Source organism: Lissotriton helveticus, chromosome 10 (assembly GCF_964261635.1).
Source record: "Lissotriton helveticus chromosome 10, aLisHel1.1, whole genome shotgun sequence".
Taxonomy (NCBI): domain Eukaryota; kingdom Metazoa; phylum Chordata; class Amphibia; order Caudata; family Salamandridae; genus Lissotriton; species Lissotriton helveticus.
This window is the reverse complement of record NC_136071.1, coordinates 170,945,686-170,964,275: the sequence shown is the minus strand read 5'-3', so window position 1 is coordinate 170,964,275 and position 18,590 is coordinate 170,945,686. Positions and strand designations below refer to the sequence as shown.

The 18,590-nt window shown below is 43.2% G+C and overlaps 1 protein-coding gene across 1 annotated transcript in view; it reads left to right on the top strand.

The window, feature by feature from the left end:
• The window catches only part of RADIL (Rap associating with DIL domain), a 444,288-nt gene that overhangs the window by 408,355 nt on the left and 17,343 nt on the right, over window positions 1-18,590 (top strand). The window contains exons 12-13 of the mRNA XM_078665013.1: window positions 15,499-15,952; window positions 16,588-16,727. Of these exons, the coding sequence (XP_078521139.1) occupies window positions 15,499-15,952; window positions 16,588-16,727 (594 nt within the window). The remainder of the gene's footprint in view (window positions 1-15,498; window positions 15,953-16,587; window positions 16,728-18,590) is intronic.

Here is an 18,590-nt window from a genome sequence, read left to right as displayed (position 1 = left end):
TCATCAACACAGTTGATTTGTGTTTTTCTGCTGCTCTCTGGTTTTGATTTTACACACTACTGCTAAAAAAAAATCTTTGTTAAAAATGTTTTTGTCTCCTGTGGATATGAGTCACTCAACATAATCATTGCGGGTGTCGTCTCACGGATTTCTTCCGCCTCCGCCGTGGTATCGGGGCTTTTCTCAGCAAGGCAGCATTATGTGGGCAAATAAGAAAAGAGTGCTACGATTTTTCAATATACTTTTGATACTGCAGCATGAGGGATCTTAATATATTTTGGAACTACTTAACAAGCAACATGATATCACAGCTGGCTATGGCCACGTTCCTCTTCTTTTGGGGAGCTTTGAAAGTGAATATCTTATATTGCCTAAATCTGTTTTTTTTATGAGTGAAGCTCTCTAGGGCTTGGGCGATTTTCTTGCTTTTCTGAACCCGTTTCCACTTCTCCAGCAAACCCGACAGTAAACATTTGCTTTCCGTAGAGTTCACTTAAGGTCTCACACAGCCCTTGAATTGGAGCTCCTTTGGGTCTTGCTTTATCAACTTAAGACTACTACTGGGTGCTTTTTTTAAGACGGTTTTTTGTTCCATGCTTGACCTACTGGGCATGTTATTATGTTGGATATGATGCTGAAGAATTCCTTACACAGATGTTCGCCTAGTTAGATGCTAGGCCGATGGATGGGGAATCTCTTTGGTAGACTCATTTGCTTTTTACTGTATGCCTTCTCGCTCACCCCTATACTGGCTGTATGTCAGCCGGGGTCCCCTACCTCTTAAGCATTTCCCAAAACGCTTCCATCCTCATTCTTTTCTTAAAATGTACATGTTTTCCAAAAGTGGTGCTTGCGCCTAGTGCTGCGTAGCAAGCATTGCTTTGAGTTGTACCTGTGTATCATAGCAACAGCACATATACGTCATTCTTCCCCATTGAGTCTTGTTGACGTAAGCAATATATTATTCTGTGTAACGTTAAACAAGCAGATGAGTAACTCGTCTTAACTAATGTGCCTCAATTTTAGGACATTGCAACTGTGTAGTAAGTGACAAACGGATGGGACAAGAGGAGCAGGGCAAGGCACTCTAAGGGGCTTATTTACAAGCCCCTTGCGCAGCTGTTGCATCACTTTTACAATGGGAAAAGTCACGTACCGGCAGCTGAAGGGGCTTGTAAATAAGCCAATAACTGTTCCAGGGGATCTAAGCCATGCTCTGTACCTGGTGATTGGCCAACTCAACTCCTTCTTCTGTTATCTTGCACTTCGTCCCTGGCTGCTCACTCCATCGCTCCCAAAACATCCTGGATGTGACAGGTGTTGTAGCACTTTGACGTGCTCTCGTGTCCTAGAGCCCTTTAGTGGGTTGCATATAATTTACTGAAAATGACTACAAAGATGCCAACTAGTTCCACCGGTGAAGCATCGTAGCAGCCAACCCCGAAGTCAACATGGGTTGCCCTGCACCCTGTGATGAGAAGAACATGTGACTGCATTCAAAGACCTTGTATGCATCGGTGCTACCTAGAAGAACAGCCTGCAACCTGTGTTGGCGCTGGCAGGTGCCTTCCAGTGACCTTCGACCCCGGCTCCTTCACTTGGGGACCAAGAGAGCGGGCTCTTGGGACCATCTCTAGTCCCCTGCATGACTCCTGTGATTTTGACAACGGACGTGCGGATGGGCTCTTCACCATACTGGACAGAGATGGTCTAGTTTGCGCTATATAAAACTCTGCAAAAAAAAAATGGAATTATCCGCAGTTATTTTTTCTTCACCAGCGCTGGCTTCCATCATATTAGCGGGAAAAGGTTGGAGGGACATAGTCACACTGTTATGATGACAGGACTCTTTAAATGCAGCATACCTTCCTCAGATAGTATGATAGACGTATTTCTTTGACATACGTAAGTCCTCTCAGTGCGAGTAGTTCAGTGGTCCAATACTGAATTTTTAATCAGGCCCAAAGTTCGCCCTTAATGGACAGCACAAGCTATTTTTTCGTCTGGCATTAGTCAAGATCATTTGACTTTACTAAACTTATACGTATAATATATTTACTTAATTGGACTTTCATCCAACCCTCCTCACTTCTTGATATATTACTGCGAAATCCTATTTTCCCCTACCCACCACAGCATACAGTATGGGGCAGCGGGGCAGCCTCTTCAGCCATTAGCTAACTTCACTGTGAGTGACCGCATTCTGCATTTTCAAAAGGAGCTCATTCACACACAAAGTAGTTCTCCAAAGTGCTTTTAGGTTTAGTTTTTTTTTGGATTGGCGAGGGCCCAGAAGCTTACCCAGCAATACCGTTTTGCAAAAACCATGACAAAACAAGCATTGACAAAGCCAAAAGGCTGGCTGACAGTGCCAGACTAACAGAAGCTGCGCTGCACCAAGGACACTGGGCACGGTTCTTGATTCCTGTCTCAAGTCAATGGCACAATGAAGAAAGTGCTGGTCTGCAAGACTGTGTAGAACAGCACACTATGGGTTCAAAGCACGCGTTGATTATACAACATGTTGAACAAAGTCTGCATGTTTTTTACATAAAAGGTTGTACTCTATCATTAGTGGGGGTCCCTCAGATTTTATAATTTGGTGGTCAGGTAGCACATTATTCTGTACGTTTTAGTCCATGTGTGAGAGCAGAGTAGGAATAAATAAATAGGAAAAAAATGCCATCTGTGCTCCTCAACTTTTGCTGAATACTTCTGCCGCCCCCATAGCTCCATCGAGAGTCAAATGCGCACAAGACCACAACGTAGAAACGCCATTGGAAATCCAATGAGAAAGCATCCAAGTTCCAAATTACTGGGCGGTGCCACGGCTTTTTGTTATACTGTTGAGTTCCATTTATGACTACACAGTGAAAGCAACCAACGAATATCTGAATAGTACTTACTGATTCTTCTGGAGGAGCTAAATAGATGTTTCATGGGATGATTCCACAGAGGTGTCACAAGTGACAGCCAAAAGGCAAAGATAACGAAGCTCGAGTTCTCCGTGAGGTCACCTGTTATGCTTGGGTGGAAAACGCTGTATCATTGACAGTGACCCTTCTGCAATTTTATGTGACTACGAGTCCTATTCTCCCTGCTCTTCTTATCCTGTTGATCAGCTGAGCAATGGTAAATGGGTCATAATGTACAACAGGGCCTCCCCTCCCGCAGTCCTACCTTCCCTAGCTGTACCTTAAAAGTAATGAAGTAGCCTCCTGCAATCCACCCACCACCCTCTGACCACCTACCATTTCTAAATATTTGAACGCAAAAGAACTGGCACTCTGCCACTCTCTGCCGTACCATCCCTCAACCAATTACAGAAACAAATAGTTGTCCTTCCATACTCCGCAATACCCTTCATAACAGCCTCCTTGAGCCCTCCTCAGTATTAAAACAAATACAGTTCCTGGCATTGTGCCGTTCTTCTGCAGCGCCCCTTGTTCCATCCCTTCCAGTCACACCAGAGGCACCTGTGTTGACAACGTGTCGGAGCGAGTTACTGCCAGTGCCCACTTCCATCCCCTGTCAGTCACAATTCTACATAGAGCTCAGGGTCATGGGGGAGGCAGTGGTTGGGAGTGCAAGAGTGTCACCCCTATTCCGCTCCCCCATTCGGTAGACCCAAGAGTACAACCGTACTGGGTACCAAAACCGGCCCGGGCAAACATCTCGGCCGGCCCGGGGGGGGGATTGCTTGTTGAAAGCACCACTCCTGTCTCACCGCTGCCGCTTTTGTTACAGCTATGCTGCAAAACCGTCCCCCGGTAACAAAAACGGCCCCCCAGGGGTCCAAAACCGGCCCCCACCCTACGGTTAGTCCGGCCCTGCCCAAGAGTGGTGGGAGAAGGTGGGCAACATGACGAATCATCAGCCGCCATTACACTGCCTCTGTTCAGTCTCTGGAGACCCTGGGATATCAGGGGCATACCTACTAGTGGTGCAGCTGGTGCAATGCACCAGGGCCCAGAGGTGGGAGGGGGCCCAAGTACTACAAACCTTTGAGCCCTGAGATGGCACCTACTAGCCAGACTCTGAGTAGAGTGTGCTATTAAGCCTCGGCTGCCTGCCGCTCAGCAGAGGTTAATTCAGAGACGTCTAAGATGTTCCATGGACTGGAGAACATAGAAGACAAAGGAAAAGACACTTTAAACAAGCATATAGAGGAAGATTGAATACTCCTAGTATAACTATTATCTAACCTACCTAAAGCCACTGTTTTTTCTTAATGACCTTGTAATCCTTATCAACCATTATGATAGTATTCCTAACTAAAACTGTCTAATGTAATTCTCGTTCATGTAACTGTGAAGCGCTCTGATACCCAAGGGTCTTGTTCGCGCTATAGAAAACTGTATAATAAATAAATAAATAAATGCCCATGCTGCTGCATGGTTTCAGAAGAAAAGACAGTCACAGTAATCACTGCGTTCAGACTGACGAGTGCAGACGATGGTGGTTACCAAAACAACATAGGCTTACTTAGCACAGAGTGCTTGAACTGGGAAAATGAATTATTTGAGAATTTATTTGTCATTTTATGCTAAAACAAAAACCAAAGCACGGGTAGCTTTAAAACATCTTCTTAGTGACACTAATGCACAATTCTTCTTTAAAAAAAAAAAAACACATGTAGGAATAGTTATCCTTCTGAGACCTGTGGAAACCGTCCAGAATCTCAGAAAACAAGCTGTTGCTCCCAGCGCAAGATAGTGAGATGGGTAACTCAAGTAACTGTTATACACAGTACTGTAGTCGAGGTGGGGAGCCAACAAATTAATAGGAATAGCTGAGCCAAGGGTCTGTCTTGGCACTCAAGAGCTTATATTGGCTCTCAAACCCCAGGCAGGAGCTGAGCCATCGGAACATTTGGGATGGAAATTGTGCAGCAAATAATATGTAAAAATATGATAAAGTATCTTCAAATTTTAAAAAGTGCATTTCTTTAACAAGCATTTCTCCTTAGAACATCGGATTATGTCACAGTATTGAGAGATTTATTAAAAAATGATAGTTTTTAAACATGAACTTAGAAGCATTTATGCCCCCAACACCGATGGCAATACCAGTAGTGAAGAGGTAAGTCCGTCGTCATGTGCGCCCCACTCGGGGGCTACATTTTTATTTTACAAGGAGCAAAATTACAGTCCATTAAGTTAAAACTCCAGCAAGATTTTTGTACAGCACATATCCTCACATATTTCAAGGTTTTATCATATGCAATAATGAAAACAATGGAAGGCACAATAAAATAATTGCCTTGAATCATACAATTTGATCAAGTGGCCAAACCAAGATTGATCCCAGGTGTTCTGGTTACACTCTTTGTAATTCAGCCACTAGATTGGTGTATCTTTCTCACTCAGTTTCACATCAAAGTTTAATGATTCGTCCTTCATTCTAGTTGCAAGAGTTTAGAGTGCGGGTAGCAGGCAGAAGCCACATGAAAGCTCAGCTCATTTAGGGCTTGACGCTCAGGTGGACCTTGAGCTCATCAGAGGCTGGCATGTGGCTCGAGCCTTCAGTGACTCACCCACCTTTACACTTTATTCTGGGTATTCTGTGCCTTCAGAAAGCTTGGATGCTGCTGCTAATGTGATACCTTTTGCACGTGAGGATATCTTAGCTTGCACTGATGCTGCCCATCTTGTATTTGTGCTGTGTGTGAGGAGAACTTACACTGCTACCAAATGCTACACATTCTCTGTGTATTTATACACAGGCTTAGGCTGCTGCAGATGCTGTCCATGTTCTGTGCATGCAAGGGAAGCTTGCATTATTTCTGGCCAGATCAGTATGTGTTCTATAGGTGCGAGGGAAGCAAATACTCCTTCCTGGTGCTGTACCTGTTTTGTGTGTGGAAATATTGCCATGTGCGGGTCAAGTGTGCACTTGTTCACCCCAGTGCTGTTCCTTGTACTTATACCAAATCTGACATGCAGCTTATTTGTTGTATTTAAATGAGGCGTTAAATTGTGCTTCCCAGTGCGATACTTGTTCCAAGTACTTAAAGGAAGCTTGTAGTGGTCCCACAGTAGCACACTTGCTCTATGTCTTTGAATGAAGCTTGCACTGGCCCTGCAGTACCACCTGTTCCATGTTTTTTGAAGGGAGCTTTAAAGAGTGCTTCCCAGTGCCACTTCAATGTTTTTGAAGGAAGCTTGCCCTCCAGTACTACACTTGTTCCATGTCTTTGAAGGAAGCTTGCACTGACTGACCCTGCAGAGGCACACTTGCACATCTTTCAATGAAGCTTGCACTGGCTGGCACTTCAGAACCACACTTGTTCCATGTCAATGAAGGAAACTTGCAGTGGCCATGCAGTGCCACACTTGTTCCATGTCAATGAAGGAAGCTTCCACTGGCCATGCAGTGCCACACTTGTTCCATGTCTTTCAAGGTAGAATGTGATGCTCTTGACCAGTGCTGTGTGTCTCGTGTGTGAACCAAGGACCTGCTGCGCTCTTGTTTCCTGTGCTTTATCTATTTCTGTGTGTGTTCTTCGGTCTGCCCAAAAGACTGTTGTCGATGTCTCATTAGCCTGATGTTTAACAATTCATAATATTGCTTAGAGAAAATTGGCTTTTAGAAAGACGACTCAGTCATTCACCCATCACAGTGCCATTTATATATTGATTCAGCACTTCAGCACAGCATACAAACAATTGGGCTGAGGATCAGAGTTCTTCAGCCATTGGCTTTGTTGCCTGTGTTTGGCTCTGCCTAGTAAATAACCACTGGTCTTTAGGATGTCAGGCAGTCTGGGTAACAGTATTTTGCCTGATTTGTCTGTGTTACTCTGCATCCAGAGAAGAACGACCTCAGGAAATATTTCCTTTAGTTCATCGCCCGCAGCTCACCTCTAACTGCAGACTAGTGCAAATTGAGTAATGAGAGTACAAGCAGCTCTGCTGCCATTGCTACTGGACCACAGCTTTCTTATGCAGACCCCAGCATCACTGCTGTAAGCTTCACAACCATGGCACCACCTTGAAATGGTATTGTGCATACTCTTATCATTTTTGATAGATGGCAGACCAGTTCAAAGCATTACTTGGGAGCATGGCGCATGTGCTGCTGTTTTGTGCACCGGTGCAGGGGAAAAGGACATGTTTGCGTTTTAATTTGTAGATATAGCGCATTCCTGCCTTGTCATTTTGACGCATGCAGTGCAGCAGGAAGGCTTACTGCGTTGCAGTGCGTCAAAATACAGTAAGAGGCCCTTAGTCTGTATATGAAAATGGCAGATATGTTTTGATATGGCAGATGAATATGCCTCTTGACCCCGCATCCCGTTACCCCACATGTTGTTGCAACGTGGTCGTTACAACGACCGCGTTGTAACAACGCATACCATTACCCCGCAAGTCGTAACAATGACTTGCGGAGGGAATAATTTACTATTCCAACGCCAGTCTGTGCGGATAGTAGGGAAGGTGTTGGATTTTAAATCCAACACCTTCTCCCCCCTTCCGCAAGTCGTTGTTACGACTTGCAGGGTAATGGTATGCGTTGTAACAACCGCGCTGTAACATCCGCGCTGTAACAACATGTGGGGTGATGGATGCAGGGTCAAGGTTGTTTACCTGGCAGATGCAAACTCTGTTGAAGGAGGTTGAGGAGTGTCAGGGAATCTGACAGATTAAGATGTCACCTTAGTGAGGGGCCCCAGTTGCTTTGGGTGCACTAGGGCCCACAGCAACCTGGCTGTGGCACTGGGGGAGGTGGCAGATCAGCGTCTGTCACTCCACCAGTTTTTCACTTCTCAGATACCAGCGAAAATCAAACTTCGTGTTTTCACAGCTCTGATGTCGGAGCCGCCAAGCGCTAATGCCTTCCAGTGCAAGTTGTAAACAAGTTGATTAACTCCATTTTGTGCTGCGAGGCTGCAGGACGGCTGTTCCCGAAGACTTCTCTGGAGTTTTCAGCCTTTCCAGCACATCTGCAAGCACATAAGTGAATGACTGGAGCATCGAGAAATATGACGTTATTATAAACATTAGCATTGCAAGGCCTGTTGTCTATCATTTCTCTGGACTGTGCTGAATGTTGTAATATTTGCTCATTCCACGATTTTTTATGCAGTCTAAGTTATGAAGTCTGCTTCTTCTCAGTAAGTTGGGCTCAGCAGACATTGCACAAAGAGGCCTATTCATCCAGAAATGTTTTTATATGCAAAAAGTCAAGACAGATTTGTTAACCTATGTTTGTGTATTATTAGCAGGTCCGCTGGAATTATGCTGGAGGGGAGGGCCAAATTATGCAGTACAGTTGGCTACATTATGTGGCAAGAAAAGGCAAATTATGTGCCCGTGTTTGCGTTTTTGCTTGTGATCAGATCGGCAAGGCACCAGTAAGGAAAAGGAGGACTGGCCATTGCTCCAATAATAATAAAAATAATACCCCTCGTTTTCCTGCCACTGTATTCGGCAGGTGAAAGAAACCTTGTGGAATGTGTGGGTAAAATATTCCACATTTCGGATTTTGCAGTTCTGAACAAGGTTATATGCAGCATTATCATGTTATTCCACAGTCCATGGTGGGGCTCTCCAAATGGAGAGGTCATACTTTACCCCTTTAATTATTGTATTTGGCGATATGAGTCTGTTTAATGGTGAATGACACTAAGTCCAACACAATGGGTCTTTTCTAGGGAGGACCTGAATCCGGTCCAGCTTCTGGGAACAACATGTTAGGGCAGTGATTGGATATGCCTAACATCTCAAAGTGCTTTGATAGTTTATTTAATTTTGTTTTCTTGGCTCCAAATGTAAGTGTGCCATACAGTTAACAATGGAATGCGAAAGGCAGAAAGGGAGAATTAGGGGGGGTGACATGGGATCTGAATAATAAAGTCTTCGTTTTTTCCAGAGGACTGTTTTCCGGATATTTGAGGTCCTTTGGAAGAAAGTTCCAACAGGAAGGAGCATCATCTGAAAGTGAATTAGTCGCAGCAAAATGGGATTTATATTTTTGGGATTCAGACCGAAGGAGTCTTTTGCAGCTGCTATTTCTGGATTCTCCAGAATTCTTCAGGAAGGGACGGGGGTGGTCTCATGTTGGTGTTTCAGGGCTTGGCAGGTGAGACCTGCAAGCCTGAACTTAATTCCTGCCTCCAGGAGTAGCCGAAAACGTTCTCTGAGAACAGGGGTCTTGTAATCCTATTTTGAAGCACAGGAAGTCTAGCTGCTGAGTGTAGCAGAGTCTTTCGGAGCATACAAGGTTTAAGGTGCCCCTATGAGTAGAATGGTTGAATTGAGCTACAGAAATGGGTTTCAAAAAGCACAACTCTGTCTGACTTGGTGCAAAGTGTGCTTTCTTGGAGAGGTTATTATTGATCATGAAACCAAGCGGTTTACACTTCCATGCAAGTTTATAAGAAAAGCCATTCAGTTGGAGTTCGATAAGCCACTGTGAATCAAAGCTTGGGTGAGTTCTCTTGTACATTTTGGTAAGGGAGAAGACTTGCGTATAGTCAACGTTTATGGACCTAATTAAGACAATCCACAGTTTTATTGTGAACTAAAGTTAATGTTGAAAAGTGTGACTGGTTGTAAGACTTTGAAGTGCCTAAATATTTTTTGAAGTCTCATTTACTTTAAATGATTTTGTTTTGCAATGTATCAAGAGCAGACATCTGTAGACTGCATGTAGAATGTGTCATGCTATTCATTATGTATAATCAGCTTGGATCACTGTAAAGTGCTCCGATATCCGCAAGGATCTTGTTCGCGCTCTATAAAACCTTCAAAATAAATACATAAAATAAATTGATGGAGATGACCGGGTCCCACGTTGCATAGCACACATTGGAAGCTGTTTGACTGGATCTGCTTTTTAGAAAACTGGGAGACAGCGGGTTTGCAACTTAATGTACGAGTGCCATGACTTGGTTAAACTCTTCATTCAAGGAACCAATGAGGATATCCGTACAGATGACCATGGTGACCAGGCTATTTATCTGCAGTATAAGATCAGCCATGGTGTCCAAGGCAGGGTGATGTTTTGGTGATTTTCTTATCTAGTGCCAAAGAACAAGCATTCCCTTAGTGAAAAATTACCTGTCAAGGCAGACTCCAAAATTTAACACTGCGAAGCACTAAGAGAGGAGCTGTAATGCTTTTCAAGCTTTCATACTCAAACAATGTATCTTTTTCGGCCAGTTTAGCCACAGTTCTTGTGGGAGGTGGTATAAAGGGCGTGCACATTTTTTATTAATTGAGCCTAAAGTTTGTGTTGTGCCTGATTATTGAACATCACCACTTCGTAAAGTTTCTTGCTTTTGCCTACACTCGAGCATAGTTTTTCCACACACTTGAACTCGACTATGCTATAAGGCACTAACCAAATAACAATACCCTTATTTAGAATTTGGTGGACTGGGAACTCTACACCATTGGTGGAGGAGCAACCTGTGCAAAAAACTCTATATAAGATCCTTGGTTTCTTATTTCGTTCTTTCTATAGCACCTATTTGAGTTCTAGTGTGTGGAGAAACTACATTGCAAAGTACCTATTCTGCCTAATTTGCTGTTCCTAAAGTCAGGTATACTACCATGTTTCTGCTAACTAAGTCAGAGGATTCTTTGACCAACAGGGCGAGTGACATTAGCCCATCGGTCTAAGTACCTCAGACTTTCCAATATATTTTCCCTTTTTGGGAAAGTTTACCGGAAAACAAAAAAGTGACCTATCTATCCTGCCCCGCCACCCCAGCGACCAACGCATTCAGAGACATTACTTTTTTAAATTTTTTTAAAGAGAAACTCTCACTTTGAAATGTTTTGTTACCACTTATTGTGTTTTTGATCCATTGAAGCAACCTTGGTCACTACTAGGCCTCAGAGTCATGGGTCAGTAATCACTATGCTATCAGCAGTGACAAAGTCCATGATTCCCTTCCTATCTGGTGGAGCTGGTGACTGATGCTAAATAATAGTATGTGTACTTATTTATTGGTAAAATCTTACCCACATAATGTGGATAGATAGTGGTGAGCAGGGATTTCACGCTCCGCTTTGGTGTTAGGATGTGACTGTTGAATTGATTCCTGAGCATTGGTGCTCGCTAGCTGTCATTGGCCTGAGCCATGTGCTTTCATCCAGTGCATCTGTTCACAGTCATGGCTGATGTCATGTATGATTGCATCATACACGCCACTCCACATTCGAAGTCACGCTCTCTGGTAGATCATTCTACTTGACATGCGGGCACCATCGTTTTTCACATGTAGTGTGGTCCCCTTTCCATGTCTGCTGTCCTTATACCTGCCACTTGCATCTGTGGTGCAGTTATCACAATATCCTGGGCCTCAATTATGAGAAATGACGCATCGCTGCATGAAAGCAGCGATGCGTCACTTTTCAGGGCGCCCTTCTTGCGACATACCTGATGCGTCATATTTATTGTATGATGCATCATGTCGCAAGGAGTTACAGATACGTCAGTATTTCTGACTTATCTGTATGGCGCAAAAGTGACGCTTTGCTGAAGTGTGTCACAAAAGTGACGCAACCCCAGCAATGTGTCCTTTCACATGGGGCCAGCCCCATGTTAAAGGGCTTGCGTCAGTCTTACACCTGCTGTGAGGCAGGCGTAAGATTTTGACGCATTTGAGTCCTAGAAGTGGCGCAGTGAAATCTGGTAGATTTCACGGAGTCACTTCTATGACCCTTTCTTGCGTGGGAACACCCCCCTGCATACATTATACCTGGCGCAGGTATTATGTAGCGCAGGGGTTTACAAAGTGACGCATCTATCTAGATGCGTCACTTTGTAAATGTGGCGCAACAAGTCGCATTTTTTACACTGCTAGTGCGTCACAAAAAGTGATGCACAAGTGGTGCAAAAGTGACGCAAGGGCTCATAAATGAGCCCCCCTGTCTTTAACCCCTTCCGCGCTAATGACAAAGCCAGCTCGTCATGGGCGTTACCTGCGCTACGCAGATGACGAGCTGGCTTTGTCATAAACAAGCCATTTTTGAAATTCCAGCGCACAGCGGGAATTCGCGGTAGCGCGGAAGCGGTTAAGCTTCACTTTCAATGTGCCAGGCTTGTGACATGGTAAACCTGTCCTGTGCGATATCTGCACCATACCATGCTCCTGTTGTCTTTCACTTTATCTAGACAGGGTTGTTACCATTTTCCGAACATTGTGCGCTTTCCACTAAGTTTTCTTTTCTTTGAATTTCTGCCAGTGCCTGTTCTTTTTATCTTTGCAATACTTTATTATTGCCTGCACACTGTGGACCTTTTTATGCTCCACAATAAAAATACCGGAGAGTCGACATCGCGACAAGCCTGTCGCGTCGTCGAGCCTCAAGTGTTTTCTTCCTGCCCACGGTCCTTTTAGAAAAAAGGATCTCAGGGCTATTTCCTTGTTACCAAATCTCTTTTATGGTATTTTACTGATAATCCCTTACTTGTTTTATTATTTGATATAGCGAGTACACCGGCGTGTGTATTCTCATGCAGTGAAATCTTGGTGGCTACATTTGTTTTAATTTCTTGTCGGTGATTCGTTTGTGTTTCCTTTCCCAAGTCACTGTTTCCTCATTGCGATATGAGTCTTTATTTGTTTTGTGCAGTAACCTCAATTTGGCATTTACTTTGGCACCTTCCTACTCGCTGACTCGGCTGTTACGTATATAAATCCTGTTTGTTTGCTTTTTCAAGGGATTTGTTGTTTAATTAATCACCATTCAAATTCGTGTTCAGGTCTTATTTGTAGCCATTGATGTATAATCATTTACTTTTCAATGGACCTTCTCCTTCTCATATTGTTCTTGGCAACATTTATGTTTTTGCGGCTAAGTGTGGATTCTGTCTACTACAGCACAATTCCTTGCACCTTGATTGCTTCCCTAAGGTCTTCTTGTCAGTCCATAACCAGTCTGCATTAGATCTTCTGTAGCAAGGTGATGTGTAGATATATATTGTAGATTTATTCATGAGTTAACAGCATCAGAAAGTTACAGGAAGATGTTAAGTCCATGTGATGCCCCACCAGGAGCAGCCTCTGTCCTGCTCAGTCTGCACATTCCAACTGACACTCACAACCTCACCAGCCACCCATCATTCCACGACATCATCAATCATCCAACATTCCAGACATCTCCAAGCACACCAACACTTACTCTGGCTGAGCAGTAGAGAAGAGATACATAGGCAAGGGGAAAGGCAACCGTAGATCATAACAAAGTCCAATCTCACACGCCTAAATTCGAAGTGCTTTGCGTCTTTATGCGCAACTGTTTTAAGCTGTCCTGGATTCTGAGAGTCAAAGTAACTGAAAAGGTGATTGTAACTGAACATTATTTTATAAACTTCACATGTTTGACGGTAAAAAAAAAACATTCTCCTGCCCAAATAAGGTTGGAGGAGCACTTTGAAGATTTGCAACAAATGAACAAATAAAATGCTCCGAAGGGCAAATAGAGATACTGAAAGTCATAGTCACTCACGACAAGTGCTGGGGATTTCCTCATCTAGTCATTAACAGGAGTTATTATCCCAATTGAGATGGATTATGAGGTTTGCAATGATCCTATGGATCAGGGGTATTTTATATGGATACTTAGCTAAAGTCAAGATAACTCAACGATTTCCCCAAAAATCATATGATTGCAGGTCCTTCTGCAAACCTACCCCTACACGAGTTACCCCATGGCCACAGTATCTGTAGGGGAGTGGAGGGGACCCGCCTGGGCTGAAATCCACCAAGCTAGTAATGAGTCCCATAGACCGCAAAAACTGAAAGGAAGATTTAGTAGTTGTGGGAGTAGCAGAGGCTTTTTCCCTTTTCGAAAGTTCCTTAAACTCTATCCCCTCTAACAAAAAAATTGATGATTTCCTTCTCAAAAATGTATTTCTTCAGAGTACCATTCGTCAATCAAGCCTTGCATGGAGGTGCTGATAGCCCACCACACACACTGCCCTTGTAACAAGGATACACCGCCTGCTGAGGAGGTTTAACATGCCTCCGCTTACTGATGGCTAATCCCTCAAAACAAACACACCACCTGAGAAACAAGGGATGCTGATGACTCAGAGACCCTCGAGGGATGAGCCGGACATGGAAGCAGATGCGAGGGGATTAACACTCGGGTAATCCCATCACAGAAAGTCTGAGCATTTTACTACAGAGGGCATGGAGAGTTCACCAATCCTATTATCAGTGTTAACGGGTAGCGGTAGTCCAAGGTGCCTGCTAGTGCTCGTCGCGTGGTCGCGGCACCTTCTCTTAATGGCACATTGAAGCTTCGCAATGTACTGGCATCATGGTGGTTGAAATCTTAATGCACCTCTGCTCCACCATCCCCACCCCCCTCTGAAGTGGATTTGATAGATTTCGATTATGGTAATGAATATGCATACACATTGGCTACAAGTAACAGGCTTTAACATCCATGCACATTAATTACGTTAATAGTTGCAGAATTGCTCCTTTCTTTAATTGCACACAATGCATCTTCCTGTATTACAGTTTGTCTGCAACATAATGAACAGGTGAAGGCAAAGTCTCTCCAGCAGATATCACTATATTTTTAACAGTGTGTTTGAAAATTGTACAATATGTGTAACTGCAAATAAGAAAAACATAACTCGTAATGCAAACAAAAAAAAACAAAATAATGTTTTGATGTAATATGTCGTCAAATTTAAGACCTCTAAGAACCTTGGAGGGGTTTGGCGGTACAGGGCAGGAAGACACTTTAACAGAGGCCTGTGCATACTGCTAGGCCCTCTGGCCTGCCTGGCAAGAATTAAGTACTAGCTTCTCTCTCTCTTGAGTGTCACTCCATCATACTTTCATCTCAATACAAAGCACACCCAATATGCCCAGAATGTGTGCACTGCTTCTCTGGTGATGATCAGATCCCTATCAATTTGGTAAAAGAGATTGGCACATTATTCTTACAATCTTATGTTGGTTCTTGATACACAATGACACTGTCATTCACAATAGATACTTCTTGTCTTCAGCTCTTAGCATTAAGATTCATGTCTGTCTATTGTATTTCAATGACATCTCGTGATAGAAAAATGTTACATATGTGGCTGTAAGATAATAGTGAGAGTTGGGGGAAACACGAGGGCTCGAGTAAAACACAGACCTACAGTACAAAGCAAAACGTATCACTTCCAAAGCAGTCAAGCAAATGTTTATCCTTAAGATTAGCTCACGTGATTGCTCTATACTTACCTTTTGAGGGTTTGTCAGGGTTTTGGAGCTTTCAGAAATCAATTACTTTGCTTGGTGCTAAGTTGATGTGTAGATATTGTTAAAAACAATTCCTGGTGCAGATCACTTGCCTAGGCTTCCATCGCTTTCTGAAATCAATGGTTGACAATGTGGCCCACATTTTCATCTAAAGTGCTCTAAGGCTCTTGAAAATTACACTTAGCATCCCATTGCATCACTAGATTTGTTAAATCCCTGTTCACTACATTATAACCATCAATTTCCTTGCTGTGTTTCCTTTGATGTTACAGAATGAAACTCCCACCTCTCAAGTCATCCTAGAAGTGACCTCCGAAAAGCGGATCTCCCCTCTGCCTCGTCAAAGTCCATCCCTCCAGTCAGACTGTAGGCAGCCGGGAACCCGCGGAGAGTCAGAGGCTGATGGTACAGCTTCCCTCGCATCCAGTGCAAATGGACCTCCCCGGGAGTATTATTCGACAGAGGAGCGGCTCAAGGAAAAACTAAGGCAGCTGCAGCTGCAGAACTCATTGGGCAAGAACAACTTCCCTAAAACAAGCATGCAACCGCTGGATCCTTCCTGCTTGCTGACCCCTCCCAATACGCCGTCAAACATGGACCTAGAGTGCAACGACTCTGCACAGAACAATGACGGCGGAAAAGCTGGGCCGGATTTTAGAAGAGAGACCCTTAACGGCACCAAAATGAAAACCACAGAAACCAACACTGAGATCAGGGCCACAGAAGGTATGACAATTCATTCTCACTGAACATTTATTGACTCACTTTATGTTGAAGGCATGTACAACGATAGAAGCAGAGAGGTTAACGCAAACATGCAACTCTTTCCTACTAGGGCACGGGTTACTGTGAGGTTTGATTAACTTCTCATATTTATTAAAGTGGGACTGAAGCCCTGTTCCTATTCATGTCTCCAGTCACCCCACTCAACCCTCTGCTGTCAATCAGAGGAGGAATCTTGATTTCTCGTATTGTGCATTTTGTTGTGTGTCATTGTTGCTGATATTAGCCCGATGGATGGTGTGGTGGTATTTGTAAAGAAACATCTGAATGACCACTTTGTCTTTTTTAAATTACTTTATAGTTTCTTTATGCTTCAAAATCAGGGAACACAGTTTTAGAAGGTCATCAGGATAATATACTGAGGGTGCTGTATGGGTGGGGACTGTTAGTGGTTGATTTGCTGTAATCTAAATGGAGGCAGTCACTCTCTGGACCATGGAGTAAAACTTTTTAACCACAGGAGACATTTTAGCATTATATATTTAGCATATGTGGGTACAATCATGAGCCCTGGAGGCCAGAGGAAATTTTCAAAGTATAAGTTTGTAATACTTCTTTCTTTGAACACCTGCTTTCAGGGAACTCACCAATACCCTACGATTACCCTACCCCGGCTTCTTCCAGCCTTAGCTCAGACACGGAGGACTTCTGTTATGTTTTTGTGGTGGAGTTGGAAAAGGGGCCTATCGGACTCGGCATGGGACTCATTGATGGTTTGGTGAGTAGATTTGATAAACACACACATTCCTGTTTCGTAAGAAGTAGCTTTTCTGAAAGACTTTTTATTCTGAGTGATCATTTTAGGTTATCTATCATTTATCACTTAACAGACACAGGCAATTCAGGTCAGTAAACTGGCCATACGCTTTGGTATGGCATTGCTCACAGCAGGGCATTTATGTCTCAAAGGGTGGTTACACAAGATGGAGACATAATATACGCTTACCTAAGATCCACACTTACGTGTGAAAAAGGGGAGACAGAAACTTTTAATGGGAACAGCAGGATACTGTCTCCCTATCTAGAATTTACTTTACAAAAAGGTATCCTACTACCCCTTCCTCCCGCTTTCAATATAGCTTTGTCATCCTGCCCTTGAGAGAAGCATTTATGGTTGTTTTATGGACCCTTACACACCCTACTGGTGTCCTGCTTCATCAATGGATCACACCCTGATCCATAAAAACCAGGATGGGCCCAGCCATATCCCAGGAAGCACTTTGAATATTATGCCTAGTTCTAAAGGGGATCTGAAAGATTAAAAATACCTAATGTACCCCCCGGTTTCTCTTTATTTTAAGTGCCACTGGTGTGGTTAAAAACTATTTGTCGAGTGCTCTTAGAGGGCAGGGGGCTACTACCTCTGCACCCCATCAACGTGTCAACATGTTTCAGCTCTTCCAAACAGTCTTTAAAAAGTACCTAGGCTTCTATCAGGACCACTCCTACTTAATGTTCTCCGTTTCCCTAAGCAGAATTGCTGCTGACGTTCTATTCTGTCAGATCAGTCAGCAGTTCTATGTTGTAACATAACATGTATTTGTAAAGCGCACTTTTACCCAGAAGGGTATCTTGGTGCTGTATATTAGATGTTAATTGTTACCCAACTCAATGGTATTCATTTTATCAACCTTAGAAGGATGGAAGGCTGAGTGAAACTGCCGAGATTTGAACCTGTTTCCCTGAGGTCAATCACAGGTTCCTACAGTGGACGAATTAGCCCACTAAGCCACCAGAGCCGGCATAGCATAACAAACACATACAATATGCAATAATAATTGAGGCAGGCCTACGTGCCTGTCCCCCGGCTGGAAAAGCATATATTTGTGTCAGTTTTCCTCAGGTTGCGAAACGGTGCAAGAAACAAAGAAGAAATCATTAATGTCACCCACTCTCAGTTGTAGAGTCCGAAAACGGTTACCCAAAGACAAAACAATGCACACAGCATGCTATTTCACAATAGTGCAGGCATATCAATGCAACAGAACCTCTATCAAAAGCCCCTTTGATTTTCACGAACAAACAAAACTCGAGTAGACATGTAGGGTATTCAAATGTGATAAAGTGTGTTGCAATTCCAAAATCACACATCACTGTAAACGTAATATTTATGAAATCAGACACCTTTTTAAAAAAATATATATTTTATTTATATTTTCACAGCGAGAACACATACACAAAAAAGAAATCCATTACAGTTCATAGACATAAAAAAAATGCAGCAAGATAAATAAATAAATCAGCACAGGTCATCATAATGAATAACAATAACAGTACGTAAGCATGAAAGGGCAAATAAAAAAAAACAAATACGGAAAAATACAGCCTTTCAATCATTTTCTACATAATTCATTCATATCCATAAATATCAATCCTCATAATAATTACGGAAAGCACCCCAAATTTTCAGAGCCCCAGTTGTCTCCTCCTAGAGCCCTTAACTGAAAAAAGCCCCCATTCCAGTTTATATAAACTATACATTTTGGCTCGCCATTGTTGAAAAGCAGGTGGATTTTCCTGTAGCCACTCAGTTGCTATACACAACCGGGCTACCGTCATAGAAAAAAACAAAAAAATAACA